This window comes from Strix uralensis, chromosome 8 (genome assembly GCF_047716275.1).
Source record: "Strix uralensis isolate ZFMK-TIS-50842 chromosome 8, bStrUra1, whole genome shotgun sequence".
NCBI lineage: Eukaryota > Metazoa > Chordata > Aves > Strigiformes > Strigidae > Strix > Strix uralensis.
In genome coordinates, this window is record NC_133979.1 from 26057549 (window position 1) to 26079540 (window position 21992).

Sequence of the window (21992 nt, forward strand, 5' to 3'; positions counted from 1 at the left end):
CTCCACTGAGGGCAACAGGGAAGGATCGACCTTCTGTAATTCACTTCCAAGCCCTACCAGTAGGTAGGAACTTTACTGTGACTGAAGATGTGTGTTAGGAGAGAAGGCCTCAGCTCGCTGCCTCATATCTATTTTAAATTTAACTTATTTTCAATCTGAGACAGTGTATCTGGATCTTTTGTTGATACTATGCTCACTTTCAGCTTATTGCAAGAGTGTGCCACCTTCTTAGCTCCAAATGTTATCCAAAGGGATCAGGCAATGGATCTCAGAGAGGAACCTCTAGAACAAGTGCCCAAGCCACAGAAGGAAGAATATATCTACACAGAGTAGAAACTCTCTGTTTGTATGTGCAGATGAAAGTGGATGCAGGCATGTGACCTAGAAGCTGGAGAAACATTTCCTATGTATTTCTTAATCTCATTAATAGTTTCATGAGTAAAGAATCTCCAAAATCCAAAAGCCTTGTTTCAGCCTTACTCATTTCAGACTGTCACTTACCAGCTGACAGGTTTGAGCTCTGCAGATAGGATGATGGTCTGGGTGCAGTGCCAGGGGTCAACTAAACAAATTGACCTTTGCTCCATCTTGTGCTCCATCGGCACAATCTCTGTTGCACAGACCTCTGATAATTATAACAGAATTGAGCACATACTGGAAATATACTTACTGAGACATTTTGGCTCTGGAGACCAGCCCCTTCCAGAACAGACTATTCGAACCCAGGAGTGTCCACTTGGGGTTGAATAACCATTAGCGCATTGGTAGTCAACATGCTGCCCAACCCTCATTGGAAAGTAATAGTTTTTGTGGTACTCCAGTGATCCACTTAACTTGCCATTTTCTATAGCTGGGTAGTCACACGGCTTCTCTTGAAACAGAATTTAACAGCAACAATATCAACACATACATGACAGAAAACTCAGGACACAATTAATTCAGATTCAGCTTCATCATCTGAGTGTTTTCTGAACCTGACAGAATCAGGACACCTTGGCAGATCCTAAGGAGTGCGGGAACAACTGCACTCTGCTTCTGGTGTCTTTGTCAGTGCTTATACCTATGTTGCCTACCTCCGATTTTATTGAAACCAACAAAAATCCAGTCAATATTCTCAGTCTCCAAAGGCTGATTCATGAGACCAAATGTAAGTATTTATTCTAAGGTGAGATGACACTGCCTTTTTAGAGTGTCTCAACTATATCTACTATACTGACCATGACGGGAGCCCAGACAGCTACCTTAGATAAATACACTGAACTGTGGACTCTTAAAACTGAGATGACTCCTGTCACCACTTTAATTTGTAACTTTTGGGATACTGCACCAAGAGCTCTTTCTAGCTCTTCTCATTTTTATTTTAAAACTATACTGTTTTTCTTTTGTTCTCTCAGTTCCTCAAAAGAACTGACCCTTTCCAGGGAAAGGTCAAGGATAGAAGGAGGAGATTCCCAGAAGCTTTCATTCAAGTTTACCCCCGGTGTCCTACTTAGTCATGGCAGGTAGGTTCCTCCCAAATTGCTCTGACGCAGAGACTACATGCTGGGGCAGGGGAGATCAGCCACTGGACAGACCATTCAATAATGACTGAAGTCATCTCAGAATGACACCTGAATTTTAGAACCCACACACGTATAGAGAAAAGATTAATACAGATATTAACAGTACCCTTTTTGGGAATAGTTCAAATCATCTTATCCAAAGGTTCATCTACAAGACTGATTTCATCAGGGTTTCTCTCACATTCTGTTTTCTAAGTTTTTCTTTTATTTCAGTGACCAAAGAGTGCTAGATTATGAAATTAATTGCTAATTTATTTATTTATTTGTTAATACTGTGCTTCCTGGGCAAAACTGTCTTTGTAGTTATGGGAAGTTTAAGCCAAGAAAGAACACATCAACAAACAAGAATATCTTGTTTGGTTGACAGGTTATAATAGGTAGAATAAAACTGTGCTTGTTCATAACATACCAACATACAACTGCAAGTAAAAATCTAAAGCTGTGATAACCACGATGAAAGATACCTTCTAACCATTCCCTGTGGTTTGGATACTTTAACACTATGTCCTCTTGACTGCCATGCACCACAAGTCAGGTGCACCACAAACCTTCCTGACAGGGAGCTGACTGTAGCACATTCTAACATGTACTTTTGCAAATACAATAATAGATAATACCTGTGTTTATAAACATAACTTAAATGTATATTATACCGCTGGTTTTTTAGCTGATTTTTCCAAACTATCCAATTAAGCTTTACATCACCAAGAAACACAATGAATAAGCATCTCTCATTTCTCATGCTTCGTGAGTTTTTCTCATGACCTTTTTTTCATGGAGATATTTCAACAACTCTACACGTTGTGTCTTCATTCATGAGAGCTACTTACGTACACAACCTGGAACAGGCACCCAGCCATCTCTGGTGCACTCAGCTGTGCTTTTGCCAGTCAATGTTTTAAAGTGATATCCAGTATTACACTGTACTGTGATTATATCACCTAATACGTAGCTGTCTTGTTGAGGTCTAAAGTTCCCATTGGGAATTATTGGAGGAGAGCATACAATTTCTAAATAAAAAGAGAAAAAAATGGATGCTAATTTGAAGAATATGTTTATATTTATTACATAAGTATATTGATAATACCTGCATAAAATTGTTAAAGATGTTTCTTAGGGCAACTAAAAGGTTACATTTCTCTCCCACTCCTAGAAATGTACAGTTCTGCAAGAGGAGAGTGACAGTTGTTACTGATGACATGCTAATTAGAAGATTAAAAGTTAATTGCAATGAGAATTGTTGGCGTAAAAACTTGAGGTGGTCAAACTGAATTTGACTAATCTCTTCCAGTAGGTCATTCCACAGCTGGAGCTCAAAATGACTTATACTGGGCTCGCTCACAGCTCTTCTGGGCTGCTTTATGGACACTGTCCCAAAGGAAGGCAGGTTCACCAGCAGGTCCTAAATGGAGAAATAACTACACTTGACTAGGAACTGATCATTCAAAGGCTGTGTGATTAAGGTTAGGGTCTTGCACTGATACTGGAAGTATTTCAACAACTGAGAAAGGACAAGAATTCTAAAAAGCTATTCTAAAAAGCTCACGATACCTTTATGCTCAGAAAAGCCAGACAAACATATTATTTGTAAATCAGAGCCTGTCTTTTGGGGTTTTTTGTATTCTACTTCCAGTTCAGAAAATACTACCAACACACTCAGGGCTGGGAGGGGATGACTAAAGGTTGGTCCTGCTGTGGAGTAAGGGTGGGCGAATCAGCTGTATGCATGTACTGCTGAATCATCTAGGTTCAGTGATAGGTCAAGTAGGATCCAGAATCACTTTCTGGGGTATCTGAATATGCCCCAAGTATCAGAGCCCAATATCAGTGTCTGGAAGAATATTTTATTTGACACGTCTCAAAAGCAGTATGTTGCTAAACTGTAGGCAATGCATATTAATTAGCATCATTACTAATATTGAAGCAGAAAGGTCAAGAATTGAGTGGGCACTAAAGACTGACTACTCTTTATTTCTAAAGGAGTCTTTCTGGAATTGGTCCCAGGAAGGTGGGTGGTACATAACATCCTACAACGTTGCCCTGTTGCCAACAATTTTTCCCAGTTTCAAGTTTTTGGCAATTTCTTGAAGACAATTCAAGGCACTAATGATTTCCCCCAAATTTACATCAAACTATTTCAACTGGGACAGAACATGCATATTTATGTTTGTGGGATTTGGGGATTTTAAATATAGTCTTTAAGTGCTGTAGTTGAATGAAACTAAAGCAAAATCCACGATCCAGAGGGCTGGGACTAGCCTCAGAAATTACAGATTTGTCAACTTAACTGCTCAGAAGGCATCTGGGAGTTAGAAGCAACAGGGAGTTTCTGCATTGTAAATATATTAATTGTAGAGATTCTCAGACAATTTCTGATGGGAAGTTTGGACACCATGGATAATGTGGTTGTGCAGTTACAGCTCTGATGACATGAAACAAATTGCTGTCTTCATCCCAGACGAAGGGTCATGGACAGTGGCAGGATTCATGCATACAATGTTACTTTGGTCTCTGTTTATACACCACTTCAGGCACATGGTTCTTGGGGTTAGTGAACTTCAAATCTGTTGTACACAATTCTTGACATAATGGCTGTATAAAAAGTACTATTATTTTCAGCTTTATATATAATCCAGCACTACAATTCCATTGTAAGTTTCAGTTTACACACTTATGGCCATCAATGGACTACTTATTCTTCTGAAATTGGACTACTTCACATTTGCTCAAACTCCTTTGGAAATGGCCATGTCAACTTCAGACTGTTCGTCCTACAACATTATTTTACTATTTCAGAAGAACTCTTGAAAGGCAGCTTACAAACTTAAGTCAGGATTTTAATTTGAAAGATACTTTTGTAATTCCAGTCATTTCTGAAAGGTTGCACAGTACACTATTTCTGACTGAACTTCCATCAGTGAAATAGGGATCATTTTTTAACTGTTCCTCTTTGGTTGGAACTGGTTGATCAGAACTAGTAGTCTGGAAATTTAAAGAATGGATATAATGACTAGCAACCAGGTGCTTAGTTTGCTCAAACTACAGTAAGACTCATCAGGACAAAATGCAGAGGTCAGTACAGTAGGTCAAATGTCTCAAATGTTCATAAAGGGTGAGATGTTGACTAATATTTTACTGAGTGGTTAGTCCTATGATTATAAATAGCAGAGTCTTGGCTATGGTGACACAGCATCTCAGCTACTGAATTCAGAAGACCTGAAGATGGATTAACTTGTATTTCCCCCTCAAAGAACTGCTTGTGATTCATAAGTATGTCATCAAGCTAAGATGATTAGCTTTCCCTAATTTTATTCATACTGCTGCAATTCATATGGTATCAAACAAATACTTCTTTACCCAGTCTTCCAACATACAGCACAGTCACTGACTTGTACCGGTTATGTTCATGTTAAACACACTTAAAAAGGTATCAAGACTTGTTGTGAAGAAAATAGGACTTCAAAAACTATACCACTTCTCTAAGAAGCTGGTTTCAAATGTTAATTTTCCCACGTCATTAAAAATGTCAGATACCTTTTGTAGTTTGACTTTCTTTGATATTAATACTTTTTTTCATGCTTTCTTAAATATTCTTTTTAGTGTCTGATTTTTCCACTCCTTAGATAAAACATTTTCACCATATTTTGTAGAAGGTAAAGAGATTCAGCTTTATACTTCCTATTTGTCCCAACTAGGATTTTTTTCTAACCCAAGAAATCTGTTTCCTATGTTCTCCCACTAATTAAGAATCATACAAAAAAAAAGAATAAAATAACACCACCTGTTAATGGTGCGTGAAGTATTCTATCATCAGTCTCATTTATGCAGTGTACTGGAACAACTATTGCTTCATGGACCTGTTTAACTACACTCAGGTAACAAAACACTGAACTAACTGGTTTTGCTACTGCTCTCCATGAAAAACTCTTATCCAGTTGTTTGGTCTCTTTACCACTTAATCCTACCAGATCTTCATGGGATATTGGTCAGATGTGGATGGATTTCTTCTGTTATGAATAAACTAACTTTTGTCATTACTAATCTCTGAAATTACTTCAAAATACAACAAAAGCGCAAAATAACTTTAGGCAAGGCTAACCAGTGCAATAGGGGATTGGTTTCCATCCTGATTCAGTACATTGTGCATCTGCTCTTTCACCGTGTCTGTATCCTTCATCACAGAAAAACTGTAGTTGTTCAGATTCCTTGTACAACCTCTTTGGAGAACGTATATATCCATGTGGAATTTTTGGCACATCACAGTTAATCTCTGAAATTGAGAAAGACAAAATCCATATAGTTTTGTTTATTTGCTAAGAGTAAGTGCCTATTGGAATAAAATTTAGGGTTTTTTTTTTCATTTGACTTCACAAAAACATTTGCATTTGGAAACTGTCTGAAATTTATTTGAGAACTCTTCAGTGACCTGATTGTGGGTGCCGGGTAGAAAGTATGGTGTAGCACAGCATCAATAGCAAACTGGTCCATGAGACAGATTTCAGGGCTTTGCTTTGGATTTTAATGGATCTCAGAATCAGCATATGAGGTACGGGACATTCTGTAATAAGAAACTAGGCTATCTGAAATTTAGGATTTCCATTTTTCAGAAAATTTCGTTTCATTGTAATCTCCAGCAAACCTAAAGCTCTCTCATAGCCAGTAGACAATTAGTTAAATCATGGTATCAACAGGAAAAAAAGAATTAAACTGTCTGGAAAAATGACACTAGAATGCTTAACGATCTATAAAAGAACTTCAGCATCCCCAGCTCCTTGACAAACCCAATAAAACCACTGAGATCTTGCAGTTTCCAAAAACTGCATTCATACAGCCAGAAAATATTCAAGGCTTTGCTTCCTAGGCCACAGAGCCGGCCACCAAAGAGTTCTCTAGGATTCCTTTGCTGGATTTACTTTGTATTTAGGATGAAATATAGCTCAGTGGAATTGTCATTGTTTAATAAAATTCACTATATTCTGCAAATGTTACAAGCGCATGTGTTTAATCCCACTTTATGCTGTTCAAAGTATAATAAATGGGGGTTTCAAAGCAGCAAAATGCAGCCCTGAAATTGTGAACAAACCATACATGTATCTGACATCCTGAAATATGTACTCTGCTCTTCTAAATGCATACTTCCCAATCAGATAACATATAAATAATCTAAGAAATTTGATGGACTGAATATTTAACAGTAACTGTTACCATAAGCGTCCTGGGATTCATTCTTACATACTGGCAATCCAATCCCATCCAATCTCTATTTGCAAAATAGAAAAATAATCCCATCTGCCAGTACAAACTGCAGGTGGGGCAGGGTGGGGTCGACTAGCTGAAAAGTAGTTTTGCAAAAAAACCTGGGCAGTCCTGATGGACAAGTTGAACAGCAGCCAGCAATGTGCATTTGCAGCAAACCATTAAAACAGCATCCTGGGCTCCACTGGGAAGAGTGCTGCCAGCAGGTCAAAAGAGGTGATCCTTCCCCTCTGCTCAGCACTGGTGAGACCACATCTGGAATGCTGTGTCTAGGTCTGAGCTCCCCAGTACAGGGAAGACATGGACATACTGGAGCAGGTTCAGTGAAGGGACATGAAGAGAACTAAGGAATTGGAAAAGCTGACAGATAAAAAGAGGCTTGAGAATCTAGAGAAAAGAAGGCTTGGTGTGGAGGGAGGATCTTATTCGTATGTACAAATTCCTGACTGTGGTGTCACTGGCACCCAGTGACAAGATGAGAAGCAATAGGCACAAATTGAAGTACAGGAAATGCCACTTAAACGTAAGAAAAAACATTTTTACTTAAGAGTGGTCAAACACTGGAACGGGTTAGAGAGGCTGTGGAGTCTCCATCCTTGGAGATGTTCGAAAGACAACTGGACATGGTCTTGAGCAACTTGACCTAGCTGACTGCTTTGAGGGATCTTCAAAGATCCCTTCCAACCTCACCTATTCTGTGATGCTGTGGTTCTGTAAAAACTAAACATGAATTAACCTTCTAAGTTGTCAGAACACATTAGTCTGAAGAAAGAAAAATCCATCATGATTTCTTATATTTTATATACCCTAAGAACACGAGTGTATTAAAATCATACTTGTTTTTTAAACCTGGTTCACATAGATTCAAAATTGTTTGTAATTACTGTGGTTAAATCAACACTGAAGTGTAGACATACCAAAGCTAGTTTCAAAGAAATTGACTGCAGACTGGCAAAACATACAGCTTGTAGTGAAAATGTGGGACAAACAGATGGTCCATTATGACTATATTAGCATCCAGTATTCTCCGATTTCTCTTTCTTACCCTACTTCTTCTGCATATATGCAATGGAGATTGTTTACAGACAAACTCTGCTTAACTGCTGTGGAATAAAGTAAAAGCTTTGTAGTTTCCCATATGGTAACCAGTCCTTAGAAGCCTGTGAGAATAAAGCTTCTTAATTACAGATAATAAATAGTGTCCTTTTTACCTTGGCACTGAGGTACATCATTATTCCATTTTCCATTAGAAGAGCAAATTATTTCTTTAGATCCAACAAGCCTGTGTTTTGCATTACATTCAAAATTTACAACCTGGCCAAAGGAATATTCTCGACCTAGCTCAAATGCACCAGTTGTAATTATTCTTCCATTTTCTGGTGCTTGTACAGGTAAACACTTTGCCACTGGAAAACAAAATAAAACAAAACAAAAGGAATGAAAAAAAGCAGTCATTCTGAGGTCTATTCTGTAAAATAAATTTTCAAACAAAAATGTCAAAATACAGAAAACTCACTGTAATTTCCTTATACATTTTAAAAATATACACTTTTGTTATGTATTCAGATACCATTTGCAACAGATGATATAATATGAAACTCTTAGCAAAAAGACAGACTGACATAGGAGGAAGCTTGTGGACTGGCTCTCATCATCCTCTTCTCTGCCCTTGAAGGCTAAAGACCCACTGAACGAGATGACCTCCTGAGGTCTCACACAATCCAAATTAACCTATGATCCTCTGAATTCTGTGGATGGTTAGACGAGCCTTGACTGACATACAGGGACATTAAGCTTTGTCAAAATATAGGTTAATTTACTTCAGAGTTATGCCAAACTGAATTTGCTATAGACAAATATCTGGAAAAGTGCTGTGTTATAGACTGACTACAACAGTTCAGTTTCTAACTGAAAATCCTAGTTAAGGATATCAGAACAATGATATTACTAAAGTAAACAAACACAATGTCAGCCATGAATTTAAACCTCTTGTATCTCCTAACTTTGTAACTGCAGAAAAAAGAGAATTAATGTATGTCATCAGATATTTCTTATTAAGGGGGAAATGACTATCAAAGCTCATTCTTAAATGTTCACATAGATATCACTGAGCATGTACGAAAGTGACTGATGTTTTGCTCTGACTTCTCTCTGACAGTATTCTCAATGTTATAAGCCATCTGCCTTTTCTGTGAGCTCACATTCTATCTTCTAGTTTCCTCACAATTATGACATTATACACACACTTTTTTTTCATAGGCAATCATAATTCAGACTAATGAAAACACCTCAGTCATGAAAGAAAAATCTTATGAGGACTTTGAAATTGCAGTATCTTGGTGACATGTGACAAAAAAATGTTGGCAACCATTCCTCTATACTGTGCAGACAGAGACCTGTATGTCTAAAATTGAGGACACTTAAAATCCAGTAAATGAAATATCTGAGACCAAGGAAATGTCAAAACACAGACCACAAACTCCGGACAAGAGAAAGACAGCTACTTTCATTTGTGATTCTTTACTTAGAGAACCTTTCCTGACATCAGATGCTTTACAAGAGAAATTTCACTACTGCACACATATGTTAAAATAGACCAGTTAAAATTTATCTTTGGGAAGAAAGGAAGCTTATTTTCATGATCATACAGGTTTGAAACTGGTAAAAAGGGAATTTTCATCTGAGCCATCCAGTCTATTAAGTCTTGAGGTCTGAGTCTCTCTTGCTCTCATTCTTACTTACTGAAGTTCTTCCAGAGTATGCTAACAGGGAGAAGAACTTATAACAAAATCTTAATGGCTAGGATATTCACAAGGGTGGAGGAGGAAACTAGCTAAAAACACACATGCTTTCAACATACATCCGAAATGCCTCATCCCAGCTGTCTTTTGTAACTATGTTTTGCAGGCATCTACTCTATCGGGGCCTTTAGGTGAGGCAGAGCTTTAAGCCAGTCTGGGGGTGACAAGACTCTGTTTTGTGAATGCTTTTTAACAAAAGCTTAAGTGCTTATTGGACTAAAATGGCTGAGCAGTCATTGTAAGAGTTTCACTGGTGTATAACTTGAACTTAAACATATGTGAATTAATAATAGTAGAGAGATCACAGACTATTTCTACATAGTATCAGACAGATAAAAAAATCACTTTGATAAAGAATTAAATGTCAAACTCCATTTACCTTCACAGTGAGGGATGTCATTGCTCCATCCATCTGCCTGACACTCACGGTAATTTCTTTGGCTGAGCATCCAGTATCTTACCAAATAAAAAGTAAACAATGCTAAAATACAGTCTCATTATGTGACAGAAACAGCAGTGCTGCTGTTTTTGATGCAAAGGAAGTAGGTTTCATATGTTCTAGCACAGACTAACCAAGATGTGACAAAACTGAGTAGTTTTTTCGCCTGCATCTTCTCTATTTTGTTTATTTTAATTGCATATGGCAAAAAGTAGAAAAAAAATCAGAAAGTAGGAAGTAATCAGTAAGATGGCTGCTTCATTACAGAAAGAGCAAGCTCATAACAAATAGCCTAGGGGTAATTTACACAGTCAATAGCAAGCAGAGTAAAACTCCTGTTGCCTGTGCTCTGAAAGCCATGTGACAGCATCAAAACAGGACTTAATCCAAACCATACGTATCCCATGCTTTGATAAGCTAGTATTATCTTAGGTTTGAAGGCATGATGGCCATAATGCCATGGCTTCTGCTTTGTCTGAAATGTAGTCAGAGGAAGTACAGCTAGTCTGAAATAACAGTGAAGAACTGTCTGAATTTAAGGGATTAAGGAGAATATTGATTTTGAAAAGTTCTTTGTGGAACTCAGACTAGATTCCAGCAATACAAAGACTGCAAAAGCATGGCCAAACCACTGTACCATGCTTTATAGATGAATTACATTTCAAGAGGAAACAATCCAGTCATAGGCATACTTAACTAAGTACAATGCTATATATTTGCCGTGCTGCAGTTTTCATTGGAGATGAATAGAGGAGGAAGAGAGAAGAATTACTTCCAATTAGTCAGTCAAAACATGTTAGTGAGTCTACCAGAAATGTCTTCCTTCAAATATTTTGCAATACATTTTACTTCATAATGCACAAAAATGATTTAAGCAGGACTGATGAGTTGTGGTTCTGAATAGGAGACTCTGTTGTATGACCTAATGACTTCGCTGACGTAACTGCATCATGACTGCCTACTGAGAGCACTGATTCCACCATAGAAAGCTGCATTTCCATCTGAACTGGCTGGCTGGTAGAGTCATGAGGCAGCTTTACAGACAGATCACTATTTTTGTTTTCTACTTGGACAGCCATGATTTCAAGTTAGCTACAGCTTTACAGATTTTAGACCCTTTGGATGACAGCTTCACATTCATGAGTTCAGTTACTCCAACAGCACCAGACAAGAGAAAGAGTTATCTTTAGTATTACTGTAATTGCAGAAATGTAAATGAAACAATAACCAAGCACTAAATATTAGTAAGTTGCAGCTGCATTACAGACAACAAATCTATAACTGACACTTCTTTTAACATTAGCACCTTATGTTAACTCCTATATATTGAATTAAATAGGTATTACCCATCATTACATCTGTATTCAACTCTGGCACCAAATACAAATTCAGTTCCACTGGTAAGTTCAAAGGAACCAAACTCAATATCTCCAGGATGTCCACAGGGCTTATCTGGTTAAAAAAAAAAAAAAAAAGAAGAAAAAAAATTACTTACACCATACACAAGAAAGTGTGAAAGACAGCACTTTTCTAGTAATCAATAGCGAGTATGGGCCTTTCAAAAACTCAAAAATACTCAGCATGAGCTCGATTAACCCCCTCTTTTTTAATCACTGTCTTCAACAATAACATATTGGAGTAAGGATCTGCTGATTTTCTAAAAAAATTTAACTAATTAGCAGTTTTTATTTCTTTAAAAAGGCTGAGCATATCTTAAGTTTTATGACAGAATGTAACTTCAGTTTTCATACAACTTGTGACATACTGTCCTGGTTTGAGTGAGTGGTGATAGCAGGGGAGGGGGTCCCCTGTGAGAAGCTTCTCGAAGCTCCCCCAGCTCCCAGTCAGACCCACCTTTGCACCAAGGCCGGGCCAAGTAGCTGCACCTCTGCAATAACATATTTAAGAAGGGGAAACTGGGAGGAGTTGTGGGAGTTGTGAGGAGAAGTTATGAGAACATCTGTGTGAACACAGAGGTCAGTGGAAGAACGGAGGAGAAGGGGGAGGTGTGCTGGAGCAGATACTCCCCTGTATCCCGTGGTGAGACAGCAGGGCTGTCCCCCCACCACCCATGGGGGTCACCGGAGGAGCAGATACCGATCTGTGGCCTGTGTGGGGCCCCACACCGGGACAGGTGACTGCACCTGAAGAAGGCCGGGACCCCATGGGAGAAGCCCCCACTGTTGTAGTTCAGCGCTGGGAGGATTGCAACACGCAGGGGTGACCCACACACCCATGGGAGTGACTCATGTCGGAGCTCGTTTGGGGAGCACTGTCTCCTGTGAGGGGGGCACCACGCTGGGACAGGGGAGGAATGCCAGAAATCCTCCCCCACCAAGGTGGAAGAAGCAGCAGGACTGACTGCAACCCCCATTCCCTGTCCCCTGTGCTGCTGAGGGGAGGAGGTAGAGATATTGGGAGCAGAGCTGAGCCTGGAGAAAAGGGAGGGATGGGGAGAGGTGTTTTCAGGATGTGGTAATGCTTCTCCCAGTCCTACTCTGTCTGTTACGTATTGTTGTTGTTAGTGTTTGTATTAAATTTATGTTCTTTTTTTCTTCCCCTAACAAGTCTGTCTTTTGCCTGTGCCTTCATGCATAAGATCATCCCTCCCTGTTCTTATCTCAATTTCCTGGGCCTTTTGCTTCCTTCCTTCCCAGCACTGAGGGGGAAGCGGGGAGTGAGTGGTGCCTTTGCTTTATTTTTCCCTTCTCAGCACTGGGGGGAAGGGGGGGTGAGCAGCTGCATGGTGCTCAGATGTCCTCCAAGCTCAAATCACGACACATAAACTGGTCTGAAGATTCCACTACAGAATCCATCCATGATTGGAATGAAATTTTCTCAATCTGATAGGGGTTGTGCTGAGTAAAGAGGGATGATCTAAGGCCACAGGAGTCTTTTGGTCCTCAGTCCTTTCTGCTCAAAGTTCCCCATAGGACTTTTCTTGTGGCCTGGGCCTAACAAGTTGCCCTGGATTCCCAAAATAATTGCAAAGATGAACACACCATCCCTCTCATTCGTCCACTTTTGATGTTAAAATACAGACTGCAAAATAAACTGTATAGCTACAACCTATTAGGCCTCTTCAGAAGAAATCTTTCCTGGTCCTTGTCAACCTAGGCAATTTCATTCCTTGGAGCGTATCAACATCCTTGTTTTTTCCAAGGAAGAGGTGTCTGAGTCATGATCAATTTTGCTGTTTAGTGTGGCCTATCTTGAAAAGAGAATGGGATCACTTAACCTGTGGCAGATCATCCCTTTTCTCCTTCCACCTGCACCTTGCCAGTGTCAGTATCTATTCACTGGGTGGCAGTATTTACTAAAATATGTTACTAAAAAGCAACATCAAATTTTGTATAATTTGAAAGATCCATGCTCACTGAGTAGTTATGCAAATACATATAAAAACTGAGAAGGTGACTAAACAAAAAATGTAAAAGAAACTAGTAATAACTTTATTAATTCATTTTTTATCTCATGATTTGTATTCATCTCTGAAAGACACCTGGGACTTAATTTTATATTATCAAACCAAACATTTATATTCTACTAGTAAAAATTTTGTATGTTAGATCTGTAAGAAAAAAAGCTTGTGTTTAAAATTTATTTGTGTTTAAAACTCATTTATTACAGAAAAGAAGTATGTGCTGACTAACAATAATAAACTTCAATTTCTTCACTAATGAATTCTGCATGAGGGTGTGAGATATTTCTAAATTCTTAACACAGTATACTAGAGATAATAAATAGCAGCTCTCATCCTAATCATGAATTTTCCTTCAGAGATTAAAAGAGAAGGCAGGAAATAGTAATTTCCCACTTCCAAGAAATTTTATCTTTCATAGAACTAGTTGAATAAACTGAAAAGAAAATACTGTCTCTTCACTTGCATTCAGAAGCTAGGTTAGTGCTTTATTCTGCTTAGACTGTAAGTTTCATCTGCATTAGACTTTTTTTAAAATTTTGGAATCAGGCTCCCAATAACTTCATAACATGAATTGGTTAATAAGGCTGGCCTAGAGTAAGATCTTCTGTAAAGAAAGAAAATTATAATACTTTGACCTGGAGAAAAGGAACTTCCAAAAATTTTCCTTATGCATACATACCTTTTAGGATGATATTTTAAAGGATGCTGAAATAAGTAAGTTACAGGTAAAGATAAAATAGCAATTTCACATTGACATCACTGGCAAGGAATGTGATCTGTCAGATCAAATGTTTGTACATATTTTGCATAAATACTTACTTCTGCATTCTATTGCTGGGAGGCGTTGCTCCCACACTCCATCAGCACACTCAAACACAATTCGTCCAAGTTTTATATATCCAGGTCGACATCTGTATGTTACTTGAGTACCATGTGGATAGGGAGGCTTGTCCCATCTTTCAGTAGGCACTTCTTTAACCCTTCTAGGAGGAGGTTCTTGACAAGCTAAAAGTTGTAAATAAAAAAAATGGTGACTGAAGCACATTCTACAAATGCCAAAATAATTATACAACAAAAAATGTAGCACGAAATCCTGGGGACATTTGTGATCAAACAAGCACATGTTTTCTACTTAATCATCACAAAACAGGAAACTGCCAAGAATTCACATTTTGTAGGAATACAAACAGACATTTAGAAGGACATAAGAATAGTCAAGCAAGTGCCAAGAAACCACACAGGACAGTCATAACTCATGAAATAGATTTTAGTTACAAAGACTGAGATGAGATTAGTACCCTGGTTCTAACCACAGGCATCTCTTACCTTTCCATCTGCAGGAGCTCCTTCATGCCTGCCCTTCCATTACCACAGAGAACAACTCTGCACTCTGTAGTTTCCTTTCAAACTGACATTAACGTCATGTGGCATTTGATCAAGTTCTGTCAAATCTCCCCTCACCTTTACATTGCCTAAACTTTCTCTCCAGGCTGACATCACCTGATATTCCCAAACTTACTTTCTCCTGTCCAAGAGATTACTTCTTATGACAAATTACTTATTACACGATGTAATTAACTCTGAGTATTCACTTAGACCTTTGTTAGCTTCAAAGCGTTCTGACTCAATTTTTGGGGTGGACGGTGGTGTCTGGTATTTCTCATTACCTCAGTATTATACATTCCTTCCCCAAATACTCCCCTCCTGGGCCCTCTTCAGTGTCCATGAAATGTACAGTCAAGCCCATATGAATTACAAGAAATAAGCCTGAACTAATTTTATTAAGAAGTTCCTCAACAGCTTGAGAATGAGAAAAAACAGACTAAAGGGGAAAGAAACAAATGTTGAAAAGCTGTTAATGAAAGACTAAATGACCTTTGTTAAGAAACTTTTTTTGTTATTGTTTATAATAATTGACCTAACTTCAGCAAGGAATTCTGTGTGCTTGGGTTACTGAACCGTACTTATTTTAAAGGCTGAATCTTTACCCAGAGTAACAGAGTCTGGACAGCCTAGCTAATTAGATGCAATAGAGTCTGTTTTACTTCTGAACATGAAAGGTGAGAATTCATCAAAAATAAATAAAACAGCCTCTGAGAAATGAAGCCTTGGAAAATAAATGAAACTTCTGTATAGAAAATAAATGGGAGAGGAAACATCCACCAGGGAAGGAAATTTCTTGGTGAGTAGAGAGCTGGCACAATAGCCCTCTCACCAGTTTAGCTGTAAGGCCATGGGTTTGAGAAAGCAGCAATACTCTCACTGAAGCTCTGCTACAGGTTGTCCAGGTGCTGCCTGAAAGTGGGACTACAGGACAAATATTTACCATCTTTCCTGATGCGAGGGATGTGGAGTTATGGCTTGCTGAACTAAACTGTGGAGCTCACAACCACAGATTAAGTAGCTGTGATTTCTAATACAAAGCAAACAGACTAAATACTCATTCTTCCACATCAAAGTGTGGAGAGTGAATTTTACTTTAGTTATACAAAGACGTACCCTTGAAACACTCACTGTTTTTATTTCAGTCAGTGGACTACCTACCAAATTAGAGGCATAAGTTATAAAATTGTTTAAAAATCAGGAAAAAGATTTGTTACAAGAAAAAAACCTGTATAATTTTAAGTGTTCTGTAGCCATGTCATTTTGAAAGTATAAATAAAAGAATGTTAATTGTGAGATCTAATAACTTTATTTTGGCTGTCTTAAGTAGCCAGAAGATGCAGACAAGTTTTGATGATACTGGTGAGGTGCTGAAGGAAGAGTATGCCCACACATTCACATTTTTCCCAACTACTTTAATAAGTATGTTCCCCCCTGTGAATGATTACATCCGAGTAAAAATTATTGCTTCTGTCCACTAGAGGGTACTACCCTACTATTAAAAAAGGTAGTAGGGACTTCTACTTAGCAAGATTAAGACACATTCACTTTTTAAAAACGTTTTTGCAAAATGCAGGAATAAGTGAAATGAACAAGACTCCTCTAGCTAGTTCTGTCTTTCAAATGTGTTAAAAATGGTTAATTTACCCAAAAAGTTCTTTGTAATGGTGAGAAAAGGAATTTTTCTAATTCTACATATTTTTCGTTAGAGCTTATTAAAGTTAGTGCTTTCAGATTGCAAGCTGAGAAAGCACACTCCAAATTCTATGATCTAAAGAATAGGTTATTTAGCACAGGGAGAGCTTCTCTGCTCTGTGCCTCGTTTACTTCTACTTATATTTACATTGTCTGTTGTGCAGAATGGGGCCTCTTAACTCCTCCTTGTTTACCTTCAGAAAAAAAGCACAAAAGCTAATCTCCTGATATGACTTTTCATCATTACTAAGACGTTCTTCTTTCTGGGTTTTATTTCAACTCTGATTGTTCTTTACCACTCCTGCCCTGATGTCAATCTGTGTGTTACCGTCAAGTGTCACAGTATGTACATGAATTTCTGACTGCAGCTAATTCTTCTTTTTTTTTTTTAATGCAGTTTCTTAGTAGCTTGAGAAGAAGAAATGTGCTAACAGATGTACTTCAAAACTCTATTAATTACATCATTCACTCACCATGTGTACTTGCCAAATTGGGAGGGTTTTATTTTTATATTAGAAAGCATGCACTAAATGAATACCTTCAAATCCTTTAGTGAGAGACTAGAAGAGCTGGAATTAATCATTCAGTATTTATATGTGATGTCCTCAGTTAGAAATAGCTCAAGCTGCTTTTTTGATGTCATTATGTCGGTAGCAACTTCGATAAAGTCAAGCACAAACTATGAATTCAGGTAGAAGTACTTTTCAGGCCTTGTGCAAAAACCCAGCTCTTGAACAACTCACATAGACTTTCAATATGAAGTTTGAACTAAGAACCCCGCATGACCCATGGTAATAGTTGTCCCGGTTAAATCAAATATTGCTACATTCACATTCCTTTGCAATCTCTCTGATCTAAAGAAAGCATTGCGAAAAGGAAGTGCAAATTCAGGCAAACTTTCTTTTCAAATGCCAGGACTTTTCTGGACTTCTTTGCAAACAAATTAGACTTTATTAGTTGCTTTGGAGCAGTATTTATTATAAGTATATATTAAAAAGATAATACATTTTGTGAATGTCCTGATTTTTCAGTTTTTCAAAGTAAAATCCATCAGATTGTTTTGATTAATAACGTCTTCATAATCTTCACCTAAACTTAAAGATAACCTGAGCCGAGCAAAGACACACTAACTTAAAACCACACAGCCCCCTTTCCGCAAGTCTATGTAAAGAAACCCATACAGAAAGCAAAAAAGAATTAAAATTACTGAACATACATTAAACAATGTAAACACAATATCAAGAAAAATAAATCTAACAGAGAAGCAGAAAATATCAGAGGCTTCTGAAAAGATACCCAGAAAACTAGCTATCTCTTTCAACATGTAGGAAAGCATACCTGTATACCTTTATCTCATTCAATGGATTAGGAACAGTCTGTCAGTTAACAGATACTTTGTATGCTTTTTAGTCGGTTTAGCAATCATTCCTCTTTCTCAGATTATCTCACAGATTATTCCAGACTGAAAGAAATGCATGTTTATCGAATATTTGCTATTTTAATCTACCAGCCGTTTACAGGTTTTAGATGTTAAGAATAAACAAACATAATTGAGACAAATGAGTTGTCTCCCTCTAGTTCTAGGGATACTAACCATTACAAAAGTTGTGCAACAGATGAGTAACAGCAGTAGCTATTTAAATAAATAGGTGAAATAATACCTATGACAGGATACTAAATACTAAAGGTGCTAAATACTGCCAGAAGAAGTCTCATTTAACATTGTCAGAAGTTCATTAAAATAGGCTACAAAGCAAACATTATATTTACATATTGGTTTTGTTACTGTCTTCACATACACATTAAGAAAGGAGGTATTTTTCTCACATTAAAGCTTACCTCTTTCTGCAGTACAATATATCCAACATAAGAACAGAGCTGTATAGCCCAGGAACGACATCCTAGAGATTCAGAAACTCAGCGAATACATTCAGTATCGTAGCCTATTTTTCCTTATTACTTTGTGTTATTTCTGCTCCTATTTTACTCACTAACTGCTCCAGAGACTGACCTTGTAAATTATTTATACTCTGATGTCAGCAGTCACTTCCCCTAATCCTCTTGCCACACACAAGCGTTTATTTTTTTTTTCCTCTCCAAACTTTGCTAAATGACTAAAACACAAATGTTTATTTTTTTTTTCCCCCCCTCTCCAAACTTTGCTAAATGACTAAATAAATGTCTGGCAATTTTAGTTGACACAGTCCTTCCTTGTCATCTGCTTGTTTTCAGATTGTACCTATTTTATTTTTTCTTATTAATGCCTTCCATACTCAGATAAGCTTATTTCTTTCAGCATCCAAAAGAAGTTGCACAAATACATTATTTTGTGATTCCTTGTGTCTTACATGCTTAGTCAAAACCCAGAAATTCACATTAAATGTGTGTGAAAATGAACTTCTCTACTATATGCGTATCATTCAAGATCTATGTTGAAAACAACTGAAATAAAAAGACAAAAATACAAAGTGACTTACTAACCCACTGGTTCTTGTACAAGATAACTAACTAGACAGTGCAAAGGAAACGTACTTGATCAAATACTTGATGAAGTAAACCTAGGTAATGTTGAAACACTTGTTTCAGTATCACGTGAGAAATGATGAAGATGTGAATGAACCGTAAGATGGATAATGAACTATTCAAAGCAAAGTAATAAAGACTGTGTGGCAAACTGAGCTAACAGAGGAACTCCTCATGGATTCATGTAAGCAAGAGTCTTATTAATATCTTCATTAAATGTCTTGGCTTTATAAGAAGTACACTCCAGTTGAAATGTGGATCATATGAAGAAAATTATTTGATATTGAGAATTAGGGAAAAAAATGTAGGAGTATAAAGTGTTCTCAGGAGATGGACACAAAACAGCTGCACATCAGATACCCCATAGTGGTGATGTCTGACTGGCAGATCAATCAGATCAATCTTGTATATGCTCCAAAAGACCACTTAACATAACCTTAAAATGACTGGCTTAGTTAGCCTACTGATAGAGGATAAAAAATAGTCTGTTTAGACAACACATCTCAAGTCAAGTCTGAATTCCAAAGCAGTTAAAACTTTTTTCTTCTCAAAATGCAGCCGGAATTCTTTTTTACTTTTTTCTTTCTTTTGTTTTTAACCTGGGCTGTGTTTTCAGTTACCGATTCTATGGAATGGTCTTAGTGAAAACTGGCATTCACCTGTTTCACCTACAAGAACTCTTCCAGACAGCATAACATTTCTTCCTTTCCCTCTCCCTTTCTCTTGCCAAGCAACTCATACATGGAGAATGAACTCTCACTCTGCTCCAGGACCCTGTGATGATTGGTCTACATCCATTTTGCAGGTACTGGTGCATACCTGATCAGTAAAAATAATTTTTTGCACCTGCCTAAGTTATAAGAAACAACTCGTCACACAACTTCACTGCCCAGATCTTTAATTCCTATTGTGTTGTAGAGAACAGCGTGCTGCTGCAGATAGCAGTGCTCTAACTGCACCAAGACAGTCCCACTTGTCTTCTCTGCACCAATCTTACTGCATTACCATACGTGCCTGCATTTACATGCCGTTGTACCAGTGGGCTGCTGGGTGCGAAAGCACACCTTGCACTGTTGAGGAACTTAGGATGGTTTAACCTTCACTGTCACAGCAGTGGTATTAACTGCTTTTCAAATGTAGCAGTGACACTGCTGCTTTCCAATTCCTTAACTGCTGCAGGAAGCTCAGAGAATGGGAAAAACATTGAGGCAGAGTGCTAGGAGGCACTCAGATTGCAACCCAGAGACAGTGGCTCAAACCAGTTAGCTGTAAAAATCCATGCTGCAGGCATGGGTCCTATAATTTCTCCAATTTTAAGTGTTGTATCTTCTGATGTCACGAAGCTCAAAGTGGTTCAGGTTTTATCAAACTGCTTTTGGGTTATTAAACCACTTGCCAAATCATTACGGGCTTGAAACATGGTCAAAGATACTTTCAGCTACAACTGAACCAAAACTGGAACTGAATTGACAATTTTCTATAAATTTCCTGACTGCTCTCCATGAATACAGGCAATGTTAAAACTATTTAAGCTAAAAGATAACATCAGCACACAAGAGCAGATAGGTATAAACTTCCTATGAATAAATTTTAGCTGAAAACTAGAAGACTCACCTAAGTAGTGAGGCTTTGAAGTAATCTTTGTATAGGCATAATGTAGGCCTATACAAAGAAACCATCTTTGATCACAAAACAAGGGAGTGGACTCAGTCCTTTCCAGTCCTGTGGTTGTGGTCTTCTTAAGTCATTGATTAAATAAACTTATCCTAACCAAGTGGAAATAAAATCAGGAACTTAACCATTCTTTCCTTCTTCACCTCTTTCATGGGCTATCAGTTGATTCAAAAACTAATGTCTTTAATCATGTCTGACTGACATCTCCAGCCTCTACCAAAGCAGAGTGCATAGGGAAACTGTGACTCAGGATCTCTAAGGCAGGCAGAAAAAGTAATCTCTAGAGTACCCTTACCTCATATTGAGAAGAAAGCCAGAAACATCTAAGTAGTTAGGCAACCAAAGGCAGCTGGATTATACCTACGGAAGCAGAGCATGTGACCACATTCAAATATTGCTGTGGGCACAGCCAGACAGCCAAAATATCACCACATATTTGCTGTACTAGCAAAACTGCATGTCAAGATAGAGGTTCATAGGAAAGTTCAGGTTGGAAGGGACCTAAGGAAGTTATCTTGTCCAAAATTCCTGCACCCCCCCTCCTTACTTCTCTGAGAATTGAAAACTCTATCATTTCGTGATCACTGTGCCCAAGATGGCCTTCAATCATCACATTACCCACAAGTCCTTCTCTGTTCATAAACAACAGGTCTAGTGGGGTGCCTTCCCTAGTTGTCTCATCAGCTGTGTCAGGAAGTTATCTTCCACACACTCCAGGAACCTCTTGGACTGTTTCCTCTCTGCTGTATTCTAAAACTATTTTGTACCACACTTCTGATTATTCTTGTTTAAGTACCATCTCACTCTTCTGCCTTGGTGCTCTGTACTCAAAAGTGAAAAGAAATTTACTTGAAAACGTGATCTTCGCAAAAAAAAGAGATGCTCTCCTATATAAAAGGAGCTGTCAGTATCTCTAGTTTTAAATGAAGTCCTCCTACTCGCAGTCAAGTGGGGGTTTACTGGAAGGCAATTCAGAGGTTATCACCATTTCCCACCAGCTCACTCCCCCCTGCTGCAGTGCTGCTATTCCTCTTGTTCCTACAGTTTCTTTCCAGGTCACCATAGACGTCAGAGGACTGTGGTGCACCATGACCACGGGTAGCCCTGAGGTGGATGCTGTTCGGTTTTGGAACTGTGCTATGACGGTTTAGCATGTAAGAATAAAAGATCAGGTCATATTGCGTGCCCTGTGTCTGAAACAGCCTTATAAGGATGACGCCTGCAGTAGAGTCATG

At 38.1% G+C, this 21992-nt stretch overlaps 1 protein-coding gene across 1 annotated transcript in view; it reads right to left on the reverse strand.

The window, feature by feature from the left end:
* The window catches only part of CFH (complement factor H), a 40760-nt gene extending 22224 nt beyond the window's left edge, over positions 1 to 18536 (reverse strand). The window contains exons 1-8 of the mRNA XM_074876759.1: positions 18400 to 18536; positions 14302 to 14487; positions 11405 to 11510; positions 9999 to 10075; positions 8030 to 8224; positions 5662 to 5832; positions 2393 to 2572; positions 671 to 871 (exon numbers count right to left, since the gene is read on the reverse strand). Of these exons, the coding sequence (XP_074732860.1) occupies positions 671 to 871; positions 2393 to 2572; positions 5662 to 5832; positions 8030 to 8224; positions 9999 to 10075; positions 11405 to 11510; positions 14302 to 14487; positions 18400 to 18460 (1177 nt within the window). The 5' untranslated portion in view covers positions 18461 to 18536. The remainder of the gene's footprint in view (positions 1 to 670; positions 872 to 2392; positions 2573 to 5661; positions 5833 to 8029; positions 8225 to 9998; positions 10076 to 11404; positions 11511 to 14301; positions 14488 to 18399) is intronic.
* Positions 18537 to 21992: the final 3456 nt, after the last annotated feature.